This window comes from Taudactylus pleione, unplaced genomic scaffold, assembly GCF_031769625.1.
Source record: "Taudactylus pleione unplaced genomic scaffold, aTauple2 ptg001531l, whole genome shotgun sequence".
NCBI lineage: Eukaryota > Metazoa > Chordata > Amphibia > Anura > Myobatrachidae > Taudactylus > Taudactylus pleione.
The window spans coordinates 206,681-227,938 of NW_028285928.1; the positions used below are offsets into that span (position 1 = coordinate 206,681).

The 21,258-nt window shown below is 42.8% G+C and overlaps 1 protein-coding gene across 2 annotated transcripts in view; it reads right to left on the reverse strand.

Annotated features, from left to right (window-relative positions):
* CIST1 (colon, intestine and stomach enriched 1) overlaps positions 1-18,763 on the reverse strand; it is a 102,009-nt gene extending 83,246 nt beyond the window's left edge. For both annotated transcript variants that reach the window (XM_088463964.1, XM_088463963.1), the window contains exon 1: positions 18,663-18,763. In XM_088463964.1, coding sequence (XP_088320090.1) covers positions 18,663-18,735 — 73 coding nt within the window. In that variant the 5' untranslated portion in view covers positions 18,736-18,763. The remainder of the gene's footprint in view (positions 1-18,662) is intronic.
* Positions 18,764-21,258: the final 2,495 nt, after the last annotated feature.

The window sequence follows — 21,258 nt, forward strand, 5'->3', positions numbered from 1 at the left end:
GCTATATTTAAGGGAAAAAGGTTTTGTTTTCTGTAAAGAAAAGGAGTGTATCATTGAAACGTGTGATTGCAGAGTAGAGGCTACTGTCTGTTAAACTTCGGTATAAACTTGGTAGGTGTCCGACGGGACAGCACAAACTACTGGGCCAGTGTACAAAGCAAGTACATTGTGGTTTAGGTTATCGAGAAACAAGGGTTTTTCTCGGTCCGAACACCCATTAACCGCAAAGTCCATTGATCAGTTAGGTTCCTTGGGCAGTGCAGTCGGACCGCATGATTATTTAAATTGTGATTGTGAAGTGGGTGTCATGGGAGTGAAAATGCTAGCAAGGTTAGTTGTAGTAACTTCTAAATGCTACCAGTTGGGAGTAAACTCGAAGTAGGAAGCTAGTGGTGAAGCTTGGGTTAAATTCATCACAAGTAAAATAATTCACTAGGCGGTTACTTTACTCCTCGTGTATACACATGGATCATAACGTAGAGGTGAAGTGAGGTATAGTGGGAAGGAGCGAGCGGCTGAAGCTTGGTTTAATACGGCCGCAAGTAGAATAATTTACAATAGGTGGTTAGTCTGCTCCTCGTTGTACAGGGCCAACTGTAATGCCAGGCGGGTCAGCTGGGTATAACGGGAGGGAGTGAGTGAACGTTACTAGCTAAGCATTTTCCCAGATGGGTGCAAAGCCATCTCTAGTAATGGTCGATGATGTGCTGCAGATGGAAGGGCCGTTAGGATCAGCCAGGTATGTTATGTTTAAAAAGTATGGTGCGTATGCTACAGCGTATTGTGACATATGGGTCAAAATGACCAAGAAATGTAGAACACCTTTTCCTAAGATCGGTAGCTTTGATTCGGAGATTCTGAACAATCTCAGAGACATATGTTTAGTGAAGTCTCTGAAGAAAAGAGTAAAGTTTAATGATTGCTGAAGTTGTGGCAGCACAAGGGGCATATGTGGCTTAGTGGTGTGCACGCGACGCAAACTAGCGTCTTGTGCACGATGCAAGAAAGCGCGCACACAAATAGTGCAAAGTAGCGTGCATGCACAGCAAGGTAGCGTTGCAGAAGGTAATGTCAGTGGTTCACGTGCGCCACCACCACCCTATGCAGATGGGGGTGAAGGTACAGTCGATGTAAAAATTCATAAAAATATAACAAGTAATTTGTACTCTCTTCTAAGTAACTATAAGGAACATGATTATGATGTAGATGATGAACCTGTTGTGATGTCCGCTCTCTCCCATGTTGCACAAATGTTAAATGTACCACCACAGCAAGCACAGGTAGCTGCCCCACTAGTACCAGAAATGGAGGTAGCCCCACCCGTACAGGAAGTACTAACCCCCGCTTTAATAGTAGCGGAGATTACTAATACCATACGTAGTAGCAGTAGGCTGAACCCTCAACTAAGTAATCAGGCCAAAGGTAGCATTATGGCAGTCATCCATCCCGTCCGGACAATAACTGTTCCCAATGGGAATCCGGATGCGCATGGTGTAGTAACCACAAGGGGTGTAGCGATGCATTGTCCATGGACAAGAGCAGAACTACGTTCCATGATAACAGATTTCCCTGACCTTAGGAAAGAACTAGCAAAGTGTCAGAGATTTATAAAGGATTTAGGTAATGCTCATGAGCCAACCAGTAAAGATTGGTGAGTGGTATTATGGGCATGTCTTCCACACAATACCGATGTGAAAAAGTTAATCACAGCCTGTGTATTGGATGGAGATGGTCCCATAACTGATGCAGGTAATTAGGACAATATAACTTACCCAATTGGATGTGTTTTTCCCATTAATTGTTAACTGGAGTAAAATCTTCACGAATAAGCAAAAAGAGAGTGAGTCTGCAGCAGATTATTTTAACAGGGCACTGCAGACTATTACACAATACACAGGTATAGAAGATATAAAGGACAACACACACCATAGAGAAATGACAATCACGGTGCTTATGGATGGTCTTAAATACACTCTAAAGGCCAGGGTTCAGACCTCACTTCCTGGATGGAGGGGAGTTATGGTAGACACACTCAGGGAAACTGTAATTGAACATGATAAAAACATCTTGCGGAAGAGAGAAATGCAGAGCGAGAAACTAATGGCTATTAGTATCCAAGCTCTGGAAGATCGTGAGTGCTGAGCGCTCACAACCGACTCGATGATGCCCCACAGCGCATGTGCACGATGTTTGCTGGGCTGGCCGGGGGCGTGCCCGGCCAAACGCAGGCATTCCAGTTGGAACTCTTACCGTTTTGGGGCAGCGCCACTGACATCATTGCTGATGTCAGTGGGGAACTTCCTGCTCGAACAACGCAGGAAGCTCCCTGGGGTGTACGAGTGCCCAGACCCTACCCTAGGGTCTGGTGGTAAGCCCCAATGGTTGCGATGGTCTTGAACATCGCGGCCATCACCCATGTCGGTCGTTAGAGCTGTGGGTGTTAACCCACAGCTTAACGATCAACAAGGAGGCGGCTGTTCAGTATGCAAACGGCCGCCCTGATTCAGAGTGACCGCTTGCATTTAACGACCACCTCTGAATGAGGCCCTTAGTCTCTTCCTCAAAGCCAGATCATGTCAGACACACAGAGGAAACAGAGCAGGCTTTCCTTAACCTTAAGGATAGTCTGACAAGAGCACCTGCATTGGGAATACCTGATTATGAAAAATGTTTTGTACGGAAGCTAATGGTTGCGCAGCAGGTGTCCTCACACAAAAACATGGTGATGCCAGTAGGCCCGTAGCATACTACAGTGCACAATTGGACACTGTGGCAAGATCACTCCCAACATGTTTAAGAAGTATAGCAGCAACTGCTCTATTGGCCAGTAAGAGTGAGGATGTAGTATTAGGCCATGATATGATTGTCTATACTCCCCATGCTGTATCTGCTTTGCTAAATTCTGTCCAAACCAGACATGTCTCCTCAGCTAGGTTCACAAAATGGGAACTAGCCCTAATAGCACCTGCAAACATCACCATTAAGTGGTGCAATACGTTAAACCCATATGTGCCACAGGCTGCACAAAGGGTGGATAGAGGTGAGTCGCTGGTGGAAGGTGAGTTCTGCAGGTATATTGATGCACATGATTGTATGGAATATCTGAATCAGACCTTTACTGCAAGACCTGACATACGGGATACAACTTTAGAAAATGTAGATGTGACAGTTTACGCAGATGGGAGTTGTCATAGACAGACTGACACTGGAGAGTTATGTACAGGTTATGCTGTGGTAAATGACGAAGACATCATAGAAGCCGAACCTCTTGGTCCACCTCACTCGGCCCAAGTGGCGGAGCTGGTGGCACTAAGAAGAGTGTGTGAATTAGCAGAAGGCAAATCTGCTAATATCTATACTGACTCTAGGTACACCTTTGGGGTAGTACATGATTTTGGTGCTCTATGGCATCTGAGAAATTTTATGGCAGCAGCAGGTACACCAGTCACACATTCCAGGCATATAAAAGGAATACTGACAGTGATCCAATTGCCTAAGGCAGTGGCCGTAATTAAGTGTAAAGCCCATACATGTGAAGACGATCCGGTGTCAATGGGCAATAACAGGGCAGATGAAGCTGCCAAATGGGCAGCAGGGTTAAAAGTGAACATGCCAATTAACCAAATGATGTTTCAAACGATTGATATGCAGAAATTAATTGAGATGCAAAATTTGTGTTCCATTCAGGAAAAGGCAGTCTGGAGATCCAAGGGATGTGGGCAAGAGTCCTCTGGAGAGATGGACAAGGTAAGCCAGTGGCTCCCAAGGTGTACTACCCAAGCCTGGCTGAGGCAGCACATGGTCTGACTCACTTGGGAAAGCAAGGTATGTGCAAATTGGTGAGAGCATACTGTGTGCACCGGGTTTCCTTCCCAAGCGGAAAAGAGAGCAATGTCCTGTTTGACCTGCTTGATGAAAAACATTGGGAAAACAATCCCTACCGAGCCATCCTACATTCCTCCGACTGACGGAACTTTTCAGGTAATACAAATGGATTTCATCCAATTACCACCCTGCAGGAATCTCAAGTATGTATTAGTGTGCACTGATGTGTTTTCTAATTGGGTTGAGGTATACCCAGCTGCCACTAATACTGCTGCATTTACTGCCAAGAAAATAGTTCAGGAGTTTGTATGCAGATATGGTATCCCTAGAATTATTGAAAGTGATAGGAGTATTCATATCACAGGTGATGTCTTCCAAAATGTGTAAATTGATGGGTATTAATAGTAGACTTCACACCCCTTACCGACCGCAAGCCAGCGCCAAGGTGAAGAGGATGAACGGTACTATTAAAAATAAATTAAGTAAGATCATGGCAGAAACTGGACTGGGGTAGCCAGAAGCACTACCACTTGTCCTCCACAGTATCAGGACAACTCCTAGAACCCCTCTCAATCTGTCCCCCTTTGAAATACTGTTTGGTAGACAACCTCATTTGATTATAAGCCCGCAGGAAGATTTGAAAAGTAACAACGAGGTTACTGGAAGGTATCTTATAACAATGAGTAAACAGTGAAAGCAGCAACAGCAGAAACTGAAATTGTTGTCACATGATATGCCAGAAACAAACTGTCATGATGTTGAACCTGGATTTGTTATGATCGGAAATTTCTTGCGTTAAGTTGTTTGACAGATTGGTGAGAAGGTCAGTATCAGCTGTTGCTGATGAGTACAACTTCCTTGAAAGTGGCAGAGAGAGATACCTGGGTCCATTCCACTTACTGCTATTGTGGAAACGGAGACAGTGTGAAGGTCTATCTTCTGAAGATTATTGTATTTGTGAGTTTTATGGGTCCTTAATTGATGAGAATTGCATCCAGGAGTGCCAACCTAAGTATAACCAGTATTGGAGTGGGTATCCTTTAGAGGATTATCATACTATGGTGGGCAAAGTTTTAAACCAAACTGACTGTTGGGTGTGTTCTCATGTGTCTCAGGGACAGCATAATGTAGGGTTAGTGCCATTTCCATTAAATGTCTCTGAGGTTTTAGAATTACAACAAGGGATGACGCTGGATGGAAACTTTCTTATGTCCAAACCACCTAATTTTAAACTCCACCAGTACCAAGTAGATAAATCACTTTTATGTTTGAACATCACCAACTTCAATAAACCAGGAAGTTGGGAGGTGACTGGGAATAACCAAACAATGACCTTCTAACTAAGAGCTGATTATGAGCTTATAAATTTTAAACTGTTACGCACAATTAGGTTAAATGGGAGACACTTCCGGTATCGGTACACACTGAGTAACATCAAAGAAATGGTTGGCAGAGTACAAGAAGGGTACTGTGCCAGGGTTATACAACCAGAAATGAGTATTAGCCAGTTGGGAGAACCTGAGATAGGATCATTTGTTAGGGAAATGTGTTGGATGATTTTGATGCACTCTTTTCCTTATGTTCTCCCCGATGATGTATATTTTATATGTGGAAGGAAAGCGTATAAGTGTCTCTCTCCGAGTTCTGATGGTTTGTGTTATCTGGGAAGAGTGCTCCCAGAGGTTATGACCCTTACACATGGTGAAAGGGAGGCAATCGGGAAGCTGACTGCCTAAATACCGGCAGCCGGCTTCCCGACTGCCATTTCCCGGCAAGGGTGAAATGCCGGGCGTATAGATGTAGATGCCCGCATTTCCCCGACGCCGGGAGACCTACAATCGGGATGCCGGGCGCTGCGAGCGGACAGCCGCGGGGGGGAGGGTTAGGTTTAGGGCTCCCGGGGGGGACTTAGGGTTAGGCACCCCCCGGGAGGGTTAGGGCTAGGCTAGGGGGAGGGAGGGTTAGGCACCCCCGGGGTGCCTAACCCTAACCTATCCATGATCCACCTATCCATGATCGGGATTTCCAGCGCTGTCGGGCTTCCACTGCGTCGCACTCTGCTCTGCTCATGCGGCCGGCGGTATTTCATACCAATTCCCGGTGAAATGCTTGGTATTCATAAAAACACACCATCACCATATCTTCACACACAGTATGAACATAGAGACAAAAGAAATATGATACCTGGTGATGTACATAAAGCCACACAATTGATTAGCGAAACAACTGGCTTTCAAGTTTTAGTTGCATTGGATCCCACCAGGATCGCTTGAGGTACACTAAATTTTAGATATATCCAAGATCTTGTTAAATTAATAGATAATATCACTGAGATGTAAGATGACACGTTTAGGTACACAGGTAAGGAGTTACAGGCCTACAAGAAAGAACTGGGGCAACATAGGCTAGTGTTAAATTATTTAACAGCTGTCACTGGAGGGTATTGTGTAACTTTGGCCACCCAATTTGGTGTAAAGTGTTGCACATACATCACAAATAATAGTAGTGACCCCAAGGAGGTGATAGACCGGAAGATGGACAAAATTCTGCAGCTGAATTGGGAATTTCGGAAGAACCATAATGCTTTAGTGGCTGAAGTAGAAGAGAAGGTAGAGGAATGGGTTTCTTGGTTGAAGCCAGTGAAATGGTTCTCCGGTCTAGGAGAGTGGGTCCAGGAAATAGTTGCTAGCATAGGTAAACTCCTGATCCTCATATTGGTTGTCATCATAGTAATTGGCTTATGTGTCAAATGTGTTCCTACTGTGTTGAAGTGTGGAAAATGTAAAGATAAGGTAGATCGAAGGAATGTTGGTGGTCAGTAGTAACAACATGAATACTGAGGTAAATGAAGGACTGCATTACAACCCAGAACTAGAATGTACCATCAGATGATGTATAGATTTAGACATGCATGAAATGTATTACGAAATTTTATTTTAAACATCTTAAATAATGTAAGTCCCTATCCCCCTTCAAGACTTCCTTTATAGGCTAGGTGCATCCCCACATCTTTCCCATGATCTCCTAAGATCCGCAGTGTGCGTATAAGGGTAGTTTTATGTCCCTCCCAGAGACTCATTATTGATGGTTTAAGAACCACCTTGTGCCATCCCATAATATAACATTAAATAATATGTCATAGTGTAAGCCTAAATTAAATTTTTAAAATCAGAGTGTGATAGCATGTTGTTGGCTATCAAAGGGTGGACTGTCTAAGCTGGATAATTGGCTTAAGCAGAATCTGTTAAAATTAAAATATGCACGCCATTTTGCGAATGGCAACAAGACACCATTTTGTGAATGGCCGCCCAGCCCCATTTTAGCGAATCACACAATATCAGTACATACAGTGATGTTATTATTTAGCGTCGTGCTATTTCCACGCAATAGAACAATGTTAAAAGTCCTCATTATATAAATACACACATTTACTAAAACATATAATATGAACAATCCTGCAAAACAATTACCACAGTGTACTCCACAAACACGTAGACGCACAATGCTAAATAGCGTCTTTTCTTAATATCCTTACACTTATTCATTGCACAATTACATAGGAAGGTTCACTAGCATTAAGGTCAATATCCAAGGTTTTATTCATTATTAATTATGTAATAAAGCGACTGTATATAAGATCTCAGGTTTAGTACATGATAAGCAGACCGTGTTTGGTGCCATTCTGAAGAACTGTTTATTTGCAGAGTTCCATCGGCGAGGAAATCGCAATATGCGTCTGCAAATTATGGATCATAGAGAGTTAGGCATTGAAATGTACTCTGTAATGTAGCCAGTTTAGACTTGTTCTTCAGCGGGAAAACGGACACAAAGAACTTTTGGAGGCTGAACTATAACAATACAAACTGACCTATGAACTGTATCGTACCAGAAGAACCAGGAAGAAGAACCAATGGGATTACGCCAACTTGTTCTATTGTATTGCCTATCTCTGCAAGGGTTTATATGCAAGCTCCCTGAATCTGCTAGTCAGTCATCTTTCTTTGCTGTTGACGGAAGTTTCATAGTTGATGTCGGGAATCTGGATACAGAGCGCATGCATATGTATTCTACTGTACCTAGTGATTGTATAATTTGTTTGCACTAATTATATTTAGATCACAGCATGTAACTATCTGCTTTTTGGTGAGTCTATTTGTGCTTTGGTACCACAATCAAAGTCTGGAAAGCAATTATTTCTTGCGCGACTTATAACGCTAAATAGTGACATTTAGGGTGTATAGATCACTAGGTATTCATACAGTGTAAACAGTCACTCATCAGGTGCTTGAAATTATCACTTTGTGTATATTTACTAAAGTGAGAGTTTTTAGAAGTAGAGATGTTGCCCATACCAACCAATCAGATTCTACTTAAAATGTATTCAGCACTTTATAGAAAATAATAGCTGGAATCTGATTGGTTGCTATGGGCAACATCTCCACTTCTAAAAACTCTCACTTTAGTAAATTGACTTCTAAGACTAAACCATTCTAGACATTACTGTATATTGTACTCATTACGGGCCATCCATTCTGTATGCTGTCGCTGTATGTGTAAAGACGCCTGGCCTAAAGACGCACGGGCCTCGGGTTCGAGGCCCGTAAAGAGCCAAAATTGTTTTGTAAATCAGTATTACACACTCAATCAGCCGATTGCTGCATTCTGCACATGCATCGCAGTGTGTGCGTGTGAAGTGTCCACTGCGATTGGGACTACGCTCGCAGTGACTATGCAGACCCATCACAGAGTGATTGACCGAAGTACCATTTGGGGTTGGTGATGGGGGGGTGGTCGGTGAAATGCAGACATGCCAGTACAATTGAACGCCATTACAGGAGCATGCAAAAATTAGCCACTGCGATGTCATAAGCAGCTTGGGCTTTTACTGTGTGCCATGAGGTTAGCAATTCCTGAGTAAGGTCAGACCTTATGCAAGTGTGCGTGTGGTTGCGATGGTACTCGATGTTACCAATGGTTTCACAGTCTTGCTAAGTATTGCGGATGTGTGTAAGGTAAAGGGGGCATCTTTATGGTATGCTGCGACAGCATTGTGATTGCAATCATTAGCATATCTTCGTAGTGAGACTGCGTGCGTAATCGCTATTGCGATCCTTACTGAATCAGTCCCTAAATCATTTATTGTGTGATTTCTAAAAATACATATATATGTTGGCCAGAAGACGCACACCCAGTATTTAATAAAGACAGAGCAATTAAAGTTCTATATTCTTAAGGAACTCTGCTGAATTCAATACATAGCTCCCATCTTCCGACCACCTGTAATTTATATGCTACTGTATGCCACCCAGCTGCATTTTACGCTAAACCACTATTGACATTGTATTGTACACTTTACCTGGTGTAAAGTTGCACACTGAACATCACATATTATACTTAACAGGTGTGACTGCTGATAAGGCTGGTGTGTGTGTGTGAGTGAGTGGGTAAGCACCTTACAGAGCATGAGCCTTCGGTTAGAGGCCCGGAAAGACAGTCATTTTGTACATCAGTATTTTTTTTTTTAATCTTCAATGCATGTTTAAATAAAGAATAAATCATTCGCACTCCCAGCATTAAATGAAGTCAGAGCAATTCAACCTCAATATTCTTAAGTAACTCTGCCGAACTCAATACATTGTTCTTAAATTGTCACCAACTGGCATTTCCGCTATACAGTAGACATTGTATTGTACAGGGCCGTCTGTACTGCACAGTAAACTGTCCTTACATGATGTGTTGTAAAGATGCACAGGAAGTTTTTCATAAATGGAGATCATTTCAGATTCAATACTTTTAAAATACTCTGCACTTTCCCCCTCCCTTCCTCTCTCAATTAGGCCACCCAAATCCCTACCCCCCCCCAAGTCAAAGGCAGCATGAGTCATTGAGTAATGGCAGCACAGACGCTGTAATGGTTAGCATTACTGCCTCGCAGCACTATGGTCATGGGTTTGATTCCCACTACGGCCCTACCTGTGCAGAGTTTGTATATTCTCCCTGTGCATGTCTGGGTTTTCTCCGGGTACTCCGGTTTCCTTCCACACTCCAAGAATATGCTGGTAGGTTAATTGGCTCCCAAAGCGCTGTGGAATATGTGTGCACTATATAAATAACTGGTAGTAATAATAATAATAATAATAATTAATCACAAATCCCACAGGGGGGTGGGGGTGGGTAGGCTGCCTGCAGTTGTTCATACAGTATACTGTGTGGAACTCACTGCATGCTTCAGCACCTCCGGCCACCATCACTCGTTACTATTCACGGTATGGCTCACCACCTCCCCCCACCATCATTCACTTCTATTCAATGCCACTGCATGCTGAGCCCACTACTGACATTGTATTGTACACGTAGCCTGGTGTAATGTTGCACGCTTAACAACACATACATAATAGGTGTGATTGCTGCTATAGCTGGCTTTGGTGGCTGAGTGGGTAAGGTAAGAGCACCTCATAGCCGGCAGCTCGGGTTCAAAGCCCAGTAGGGGCTTTGTGTAAATTTTTATTTAGTTTTGATTTTTATTTATTTTTTAATCTTCAACACAGAATTAAATTAATACAGATGGGCTGGCCAGTCACGTTCAGAAAGTGTACAGTAAACCGTCACTACTCATTTTGCAATCAATTTTATTGTACCATCAATACGGTATATTGTATTACAGTACAGTATGTGAATAATTTTGTGTCTCAGAACAAAAGACTGCGGGTGGTGTGATGACGCAGTCAATCTACACATGCATCAGCTCCGCAGTGGCGTCCCGATGTTGGTGACATCCTGACTGCATCTCATGTGTTTATTTAGTCTCAACATGGTTGCCAGGATATGGAGATACAATAGGGCTAACCTCCTCATTCTGGTGAGGCACAGACAGGCCCCACGCCAACAACGATGAAAGGCGGAGGGCCAATGTCTATAGCGGTTTGGCGTAAAATGCAGCTGGGTGGCATACAATAGCATAGAAAAGACATGTGGTGGGAAGTTAGGAGCAATATATTGAGTTTGGCAGAGTTCCTTAAGAATAATGAACTTGAATTGCTCTGTCTTTATTTAATACTGGGTGTGCGTCTTTTGGCCGATGCTGATAACTCTTTATTTAATCCTGCAAAAACGCAGTCCATTACTACTATATAGTATAATAAATGACAGGTTCCATCAGACAATCAGCAGACGGAGCTACAAAAGCTTTGTTGGCTATTTGATGCATGCGCTGTGCAGTTTAGAAAAAGCGACATCTGGTGGACAGAAAGTTGTATTACACACTCTTTTTTTTCCAGCATTTCGGTGTGTTACGTTGTGCCTTACTGCAGCATGATGCGATATAGAGAGCCAAGCAGCGGCACATCAGGGCGCAACTAGTATGGTGCACTACATGGCTTATGGAGCAAAGTTGTAGCAGGACACATTTGTATGTCTACCTATAGCAACTACAACCTAAGGTTCCCCTGCTGCTGCCTGCTGATGGTGGCAGCAGAAAGGCCCCCTAGTACCCGGCAATCTAGAAATGAATGTCCCCGACGGTCACTCTGTATAAGCTGTGACAATTTTGGCCCTGCCCACTTGCAATAGTGGGTGGATCTCTTATGCAATGGGGCCTACAGTGGATTACCCCAACTCCCCAGTGGCTGAGTCTTTGCCTATATGCACTAGTACACTCAACAGTCATATAAACTTCAATTCCATAGCCACAGAAATAAACACAACTCCAAATTACTGATAATATATAAATGCAATACAATTTTGCAATCAACAGAGGTTTTTAGCATAATCATGGCCAAGGTTATGGGCCTACCCACCATATCCAGGTAACCTCTCTAGGGTAGGTCCCTAACATACTAGGGTTCAAATTCAGAGTGCAGGACACCCCCAAACTAGCTCAGATTAGCCGCCCCAGGGCACCGTCATAGTAAGAAAAGTGCAGTGTAAAAGAGAGAGTTAAGAGCAGCCACAGCTGCATATAAAGAATGAAAATAAAAAAGTGAAGTACATGTATAATAAACAAACAGTGAAGGGTTACAATGTGTTATAAAAGAAAAATGTGTTCTATGCGGTGCCCTAAAACAGATCAACCAAAGCAACCAAGGGGGACCCACGCCCCAAAAATGAACCAAAGTAGCACTACAGTATATAACTTGTAGGACTTACCTAGAATTGTGCCTAATACTAGAGTGCATATATATTACCAGACTCCATGCTTTTAAACCAATAAGGAAGGGGTGCTAATACAGACTGAGGGCATCTCCTTTCCCTCAGGTGTGCAATAAAGCACATTAAATGGAGTATATAGGAAAGGTTCCTGGACTGCACACCCTGAATATATATAATGGGAGGTGCTACCTGATGAGACTAATTGCAGGCACAGAAACAGACAAATCTCAGGTGCACAACTCCAAATTACTGATAATATATAAATGCAATAAAATTTTGCAATCAATAGAGGTGTTTAGCATAATCATGGCCAAGGTTATGGGTTCAATTCCATAGGGTCTATTCATTTTGTTAATTATAGGGATCCTAGCGGACCCCGATAAGTAACATCCTAACTTGCTGCGAGCACCAGAGCAATTCATTATTGCTCTGGTGTGGAGACAGCTGATCTAAACAGCATCATGAAATACCGACGCCGGAAGGCCGGCAGCTTAAGATCCCGACTGAGGTAAGTAACACCCCTAACCCTCTCTTCTTCTCCCCCTAACCGTCCCTTAGGGGTGCTTAACCCTATCCTCCCCCCAGGGGTGCCTAAACCTAAAACCCCCTCCCCACACCCTAAACCTAACCCTCCCAGGGGGCGCCTAAACCCAACCTCCCCCCGGTGATGCCTGACCCTAATCCCTCCTTTCCTTAGCCTAAACCTAACCCTCCTGGGGGGAGTGCCTAACCCTAAATCCCCCTGGGAGTCCCTAATCCTAACCATCCCCCCTGCGGCTAAGCGCTCCTGACGCCCAGCTTAACTACGATCGGTATGCTGGGCATCGGGATTTAGGCGTGGTGCTGAAGATAGGTGTCTTTATTTAGACACCTTTTATCAGTCCAATGCTGGGATTTCACAGTCGGGAAGCTGGCAGTCAGTATTTCGAACGCCGGCTTCCTAACTACATCCCGTTTGAACTACAGTTCATGCAGGTGCGCGAAGCCCTGGTAAATGGCGGGAGGAGCCGGACAGGGGAGGAGGGATACAAAAAAGATCCCTATTCGCAACCTGTGACCCCTTCATTTTCACCTGCTTTTGTAGAATGTAATTGATAACGAATAGATCCCCATGTGTCTTATGCTACAATGCCATCTACTTGATCCTTCATTATATAACTGCTTTTATATCCATATACAGAAATTGGGGTCAGATGCACCAAGCCTTCTAAATAGTGGAGAAGTGGACCAGTGAAGAAGTTACCATAACAACCAAAAAATAGATGGTTACGAGATACTAGTTGCTTAGTATCCAATCTCCTTGCGCTTCACTAAAAAAGGTGTTATATTGAATATAGTAAATTTAAAAATGCAGCTAGTTCATCTCCCAGTACCATCTGCTCCACTATAAGCACAAACTAACACATTGATTGAACTGCGCTTACAAGGAATGAATATATATTGTAACAATTGATGCAATATGATGGCACCTGTCTGAATAACTATAACAAGGCTTCTCTTAAAAGTTCACAATTTATTACATTATATATATGAATCTCTCTGACATGACAAACAACATTAAAAAATAATGCACAAAAAACTGATTCTGTATAACCCAGTGAATATCGCTGGTCAATAATTGATGTTATCTGTGTATATTGTTACCGCTAGGATATATATGAGTGACCAATTTCCACAGTCATTTGTATTAATCTTGGTAGATAAATATCTCCACTAGAAACTTGTGCAGTTTGAATACTTGCACAGCCTGTAGAAAAATATCCTTACCCGTTGGCAGAGTATATTCAGGGTCAGATTAAGGGGGGCCCCCCACTAGCAGTGGTGGCTTGCACTGGGGTGCGCTGTCAGCACCCACCGCTAGTATCCCCGCCGCTAGCGTAGTGTAGATCGCAGTGAGTGAGAGTCTGTCTGACTCTCATCAGCTGCTATAACAAACACACAGCTGCCGGCAGTGGCTGTGTGTTTGTACACAGTTACAAACACACAGCCGCCACCAGCAGCTGTGTGTTTGTTATAGCAGCTGACGAGAGTCAGACAGAGTCTCATTGGCTGCTGCATCAACCTAGGGAGCCGACTGGAGCTCACTCATGAGCTCCGCCTTCTGGCTCCCCCCACAGCAGGTTATGATGGGAGAGACGTCATGACACTGACGTCTCTCCCATGGTGCAGGAGAAGAGCCAGGACTCAGAGCGGCCGCCGGACAGTGGCGGTCGCACCAGGAGCAGGGAATCAGGTAAGTATTGGGCTGATTTCTGACTTAGGAGGTCCACTGGTATGCAGAGGCATCACAAGGGAGGTTTGGGGGGTGGAGACCACATTCCCAGCTGACAACATTCCAGTGGGTGACACCAAAATGCCGGCTCTTCCACAGTATGCTCCTGTCACTCAGGAGAAGCCGGCAGTGCAGGCACAGTCTCCAGGAATGCCAGGCATGCCCCTAGAGTTATGTAAACGGGGCTAACCATGAAGCTACACCCTTGGATTGAAGGAGACATGGCCTGCCTGTGAGGCCACACGCCCTTCTGTGAGGTCACACCAATTTTTCAGGCACACGGGGAAGAAGGGGGCTATTTACAGCACTGGGTGTCACTGACCCCAGTGCCGCCACTGTCAGTGTGTACTATAACTCTGCCACTTCACCGCCAACAGTACACACACATTTCAACAGGTTATTGGCCCAGGTACTCTAGCGTGGGTCACTCACGCTCCAAGCAACTAAAACACCCATGAGTCACTCAGACCTCATTAGACACATGCAAACACAGGAACTTCTAAAGAATAAATCCCGCACCAGTGTCCTGAGGACCAGGTATATTTTATATTATGGTACCATAGGTTCAAACCTCAATATTCAACTTGTTATCTATAGATATCTTATTACCTCTAATTTATATTTTATTTTTATGAGGGTGCTACCATGATGCTATAAGTCATAGACAATAGATTTCAACAGAAGAAAGAAGAAAAAAGTAAGCATCTTGTGTGGTGCACTCTGAACCAACTAGTTTTAAAACATATATTTTTATTGGTATGTATTAAAATATAAGGATCGGTGAAATATTAAAATAGAGTTAAGTGTGAAGAAAAAAGAAAAAATTCAGTGTTTAAAATAATACGACTGCTATATAACAATGTGTATCTAATTATCTTTTAATTTCTAGGCTAAATTGCCCTGTTATTTGCACCAATATCATGAATAGAGGATCTATAATGTTAACAGTGAGATCCTGTGTTTATAATAGAGTATCAGAATAAACTGATATTGTGTTTGCAACACTTTATTGTATCTCTATTCATGGGTCTACACTGAAACTTTGTAATAAATATACTGGGTCTCATGTGTTGTGTCCTCTAGTAGTTATATATCAGATGTTCAATAATACATCTTGTTTCTGGTTTTGACATTTATCCATATATAAATATATATCCACTGGTCAGCAGCTAATATCCTATGAACCGTGATTACATTTCTGGATAATAGAATTACTGACTAATTTGTCCTCTTCATTGTCTTACTGCAGTGAATATTTTAATCATTGCTGGCGGTGAAGTACAATATAAATGAGTATAGAATATATATTTAGGAAAACAGCATCCCACTTGCACCTAATTATATCATAATACGTGATGCCGCTCTTCTGCTGCTATTAGTATATTGAATACGTATTAGGGGAAATACAACAGAATCCCACTTGTAGCTATTTGTAATAAGTTTTATGCTGCTATTACTTATTCTATCTACTAGACATACATGTGAATGAACATAGTGTTACAGCATATGATAAAAAAGCAGACTTGATATTCCGCATGTGGCTTCTGCTTAAATAATACAAGTCATTACTGCTTAGCGGTTGGTCTCCCGTTTTAGCTGTATGTTATTGTTATCTGCTATATATACTGGGCGTACAAATAGATAGGCACTGGATTACAACATATAATAAAGAGACAGGTATATTGTTCCGCTTGTGGCTTCTGTTTAAGTAACACTAATCATTGCTGCCTAGCGGTTGGTCTCCTGTTATGGATGTTGTTCATCGCAGTCAGCACAAGTTATGGTTTATAACTAGGGAGCAGGGTAAATGTCCCACTTGCTGCCTTTAGTTAGGATAAACTGTTGGCGCTACTCAACGCTAATCCCCAATACTGACTTCTGCCTGTCACCATGCTGCCTTCAATTAGGATAAACTGTCAGCTCCGCTCAGCGCTTATCCCCAATTGTGGCTCTTGACTGTCACCATATGTATTTGTTTTTCAATCGGACACTACACATTTAAACATTTTGGTGCAATATTATGCAGTGAGAATACACATTTTATAGCAGCCGTCTAAAACGCCTGTTGAGTAGCGCGGGGCTTGCGATGAGACCCTTGTGGTAGGATGTCAGTGGGGCCGCCCACAAATGGCAGGCATTCACTTGGGAATGCCTCCATTTGTGAAAATAACCCCCCCCGCCATGACTACATCCTACAACATCGACAGCCGCCCCTTTTGTAGTGAGCCTCGGAGTGAGAGAATTTCTCTGTTGCTCCGGGGCTTGCGCACGTGCAGTGCAGCCGCTGCCCGTGCTTAGAGCTAAACATCGACCCGCTTGCAAGCGCTCAAGCACTTGCGAGCGGGTCTGAATGAGACCCACAGTGTGAAGAAAGCATAGAGTGTTTCCAGCACAGCATGTCATTGCAGAGAGATAAGCAAAGCACTTACGCTGCATAACCATATCAATGTGCCAGTTGATTAAATGCTGAGAATACTGCATTACTGTTTATACTAATAGTGAGAAACCCAGAAAATTCAACTATGAGTGTTATACATGTCACAAAATTGGTCACAAAGCATTTGAATGCAAGCAGAAGAATGTGAGTGCTATGCAGAACAGGATTGCTGGTATATTGATTCAGGAACTACCAGGAATTTCAGCTGCAATAAATAGTGGTTGACCACATTAACGGGAAGGGAAGACTTTGCTTCCAGGTATGGACCCAGTGAGCCTAATGCACATGCATGTCCTTTCAATACAGGCTAATAGAGAGAGATCTGAAGGGTCTTGCCTCAACATTAACCCACATTTGTAAAATTAAGGATATATCAGTTTTCACAGAAAGTATGCACTTGAAAATGATATAGTTTAATTTGAACATTTTTACGGCTTTTTAAACTAGGAAGCTTATCACATGAAATGAGGGGACCAATTTATTTGACATGGGTAAGATCTGGGCATTAGATACCCTCATCTATGTTAACTGTTATGTTTTGTGTACTTTTTTAGTCATTGCCAGGTGATCACCAGACAATAACTTCTGATAGAGGGGTCTCGACTCATTTAATTTAGTTTAAAGCAGGCTTGCTGCAGATGATGATTGGGACTCATCACCCGCAATCTAGAGGTATATTCAGAGGACGAGCTCCACTCATCCATCGCAGCAAAAAGAATTAATATACTTTAATAAAGAAACTCACTTTTTATACTAATAAAGCATTAATCCTTGTATATTGTCATAGTTATTGCAATTCTGAGGTGGCAATAGCATGGGAGGAAAGCTTGTGATATCCTTGGTAAATATGTGATAACAAGATTTGAAGTACCCCAGTAATAGCTTCCACCAGCAATAGCTGGCAATGATAAACTCCAGTTATAGGGATTGATAAATAGGGAAACTTTCTATATATGATGAAAAAAAAGCAGTTTTTGCCAAATTTAGGACTCTTGTTCCATTGATAGCTAGGGGCCTCAATTTTCAGTCTAATTTGTCATTAACTAAATGAATTGCTGATGTACAGTATAAATAAGGGAATATAATTGGAAATATTCAGTACCATCAGAATCGCAAGCAAGTAGTACTGCTTGTACAACTAGTGACACATTACAATGTAACTACTGTGTGTGTGTATATATATATATATATATATATCTGCTTGTGACTTTGTGCCCTCAGAGCTAGGACTGAGTAGTGTTACATTCCCTTATACTATAGTGTAACTTAGGAGCCACTGTGGCAGAAAATAAAACACTACACTATGTGTACCATACAGATGCTGTTACCTGTTGCAGTCATTTTGTTTAATGTTTGTGGCAAATGATTCATGTAGAACATTCTCCCCAAAGTTTATGGAGATTGATTTCCTCCATAACTGTTTTAAAAGTTGTCATCTTGAAAAGGAAGTTTGTAACATTTATACCTCTTATCTGTCAGAACTTCAGGCTATATCAATTAGCTCCCAGCCCTGACCTGCCCCGTAGGTGGTTTCTCCTGTAGGGTATGTTTACCTGCTGAAACTCATAGGCCACAGGCTACAGATAAAAGCCCCTCTTCTTCTGGATCAGACACAGGCTAAACAAATAAGATATTGGACCTACTTAGAATGATTGTTCTTTTTACTGCAGGGTAAAAAGTGTATAAACTCACATCACCAAATATGTGTCTTAGGACTACTTGCAAACTTTTTATGATAATACTTAAACATAGATGTAATACTGTTCCAGGTTATTGACTTGTTAAACAAGATGTTACAGATGATGTTTATGCTAGGAAGAATTATAATTATACATATAATTTACTCCAAAAATAATTCATATGTTGCAACTGTGTAAAACTCATTTTGTGTTCATTGTATAGACAGAAGCTTGCATTTTATACTGCTCTAATTAACTGCTTCATTATCTAATCACACAGAAAATGAGAGACTAATGTTACCTTGTAATAAAGGGACACTCAGCGTCAGGAGGAGCAGAAGTAGCAGCGAGGGGAGACTGTGAGGCTCAGCCATGGTAAGGAAAGGTTTATAGTCTGGCAGCTGTTTGTCAAATACCGTCTAACCACGTCTGTGTATCCTAGTGGTAAGGATATGAACAGGTGTAACCTGAGAATAGGTTATACCTGCTGTTAACTCTTTGTTAGAGCAGTGTATAGTTGCCTAATATACCCAACAAGGGGTTTTGCTCATTGTGTTGTGGATACACTCTCTTTATTAATCAGATTTTTTGTTTATTGTGCTATATGATATAATTCATAGTTGGTTACTCTGGCCCGTGTTCATCTGAGATGCTCAAGACTCCCTTTAACAATTATATTAATTGCCAATGGCATATTTCACTTATTATCACTGCATCTCGCAGTGATACTTACTTATACCCCTTTTACACCCGGGTCTGATGTATACTGTACATGTACTAGCCGGCCTCCATAGGGAACAATGTATCAATAATTGATACAAAGGGCCTGCACTGCAGAAGTGAGATACATTGGAGCAATATTCTTTTACTGTGAATGCGTGTAATGTTGCACAGCACGTGTTTTTATTGATAGAGCAGAGAGTTGCAGTACTGTTTCAGACGCACAGGGAGTGTCGCTGGTGTGTCGCTGTAAGTGGCTGCGTACAAACATGCTTCATTCACTTTGGAGGCCATACAAATTATAAGTTAATATGACTATATGTTCAAAATGTCAACATTGTCCATGTTGGCATTCGACATGTACACACTGATATAATGCCAACATTGTTGAAATGTTGACAATGTATTTTTTAAGTGCACTTCAATCCCTAACCCTAATGTTAACTCAAAATGTCGACATCATGACAATGTTGTTATTTCCAATGTCAACATTCTATCAATGTCGACATTTTAACCTTGTCTACAGATGTCCACAGGCACCTTGCTCACACCATTTCATGAGCTACAGCAATGAGTGAACACCCTGACTGACCAATCTAAGAAGCAAATGTCCTGACCGACCCACCTGATACTCACTTTATAATGTACTACCCTCACCAGTACTAACAAATACAGGCAAAATATTAATGCAGAGCTAAAGGTACAGTACTGCCGGGAAACCTCTTTGGTTTATTTGTACCGATATACCTACTTAGGCCTATGAAGGTTTAATTATTTTAACTATCCTTTGTCTTTCTATGGGTGCCCGGTTTTGGTGTGAAATTTGCCAGTTTGGTGGAAAAAATGGTGTGCATCGCCAGTGATAACAGATGATCTAGGGAGCACTTGTGCCTAGTGCCCAGCGCAGAACTTATGGGCAAATCTCCTACTTTATCCAGGTCTAAATGCCTTCACAAGTAAGGTAGACCTAGTGCCTACTGCACTGTATACCACAGTGTGTTGGTGGTGTATTTGTGATGAACAAATCATTCAACTGGCCAGGACCTAACACAACAATAGCATTGGGCCTATCTAGTGGGGACTTCAATGGGCGATTCCCGTCAGCGGCAGCCCGACAAGAGCAGAGTTAGAAGCAGCGGAAGGCCGAGAGCGCTGGAAATCCCGATCGTGGATAGGTAAGTATCTACTAACCCAACCTAACCCTCCTAACCCTAACCCTCCTTAGGGTGCCTAACCCTAACTTCCCCCCCAAGTGCCTAACCCTAATCCCCCCTCTAAGTGCCTAACCCTAACCACCCCCTTCCCCGCTGCCTAAACCTAAGTCTCCCGGGGGGGTGCCAAACCCTAAGTCCCCCCTGGGGGTGCCTAACCCTAACCCTCCCTCCCCCTAGCCTAACCCTAACCCTCCCAGGGGGGTGCATAACCCTAAGTGCCCCCCGGGAGCCCTAAACCTAACTCTCCCCCCCCGCAGCTGTCCGCTCGCAGCGCCCGGCATCACTACGATCGGGATGCCGGGCGCCGGTCTCCCGGCATCGGGGAAATGCGGGCGTCTACATCTAGACGCCCGGCATTTCACCCTTGCCGGGATATGACAGTCGGGAAGCCGGCTGCCGGTATTTAGGCAGTCGGCTTCCCGATTGCTTCTCCTTGAATGAGCCAGACAGCTCCTCATGAGGGCACAAGCCTACCCACCTGTATGGCAATATAGAAAATAGACCAACCTCCCAGACTATGGGGCCTGGGATACCTAGGGGAGCTGGCATTCAGGCCAGACATCTATCTTTTTGGATCCTCTGCAACTTCTGCACAGTAAGCTATGTTCAGGATGAAGACAGCTACTGCTAATTCAGAGATGTCAAAAAAGGTTTTCCTGTTTCAGTGGATAGCACCAGATGCTAAATGCAGTGAACAGATGGATTTCCCATTCATTTCACATAGATTGGGTGGAGTATGGCACTAATAAAAAAAAAAGCTAGTTGGGAAATGTTTTAACTCTTGGGGATACATTTACTATACAGGACTTTTCAAAGCTGCTGTCTCATCTGTAATTTCAGTTATTAAGTCATATAAGATGTTCTTAAAATGCTTCATCTCACTTTGTGGATCAGCGTTCACATCTTCTAGGGCAGGGACCATTGTTATTATAGATTTCAAATAGCAATAAGACTTCCCAACAT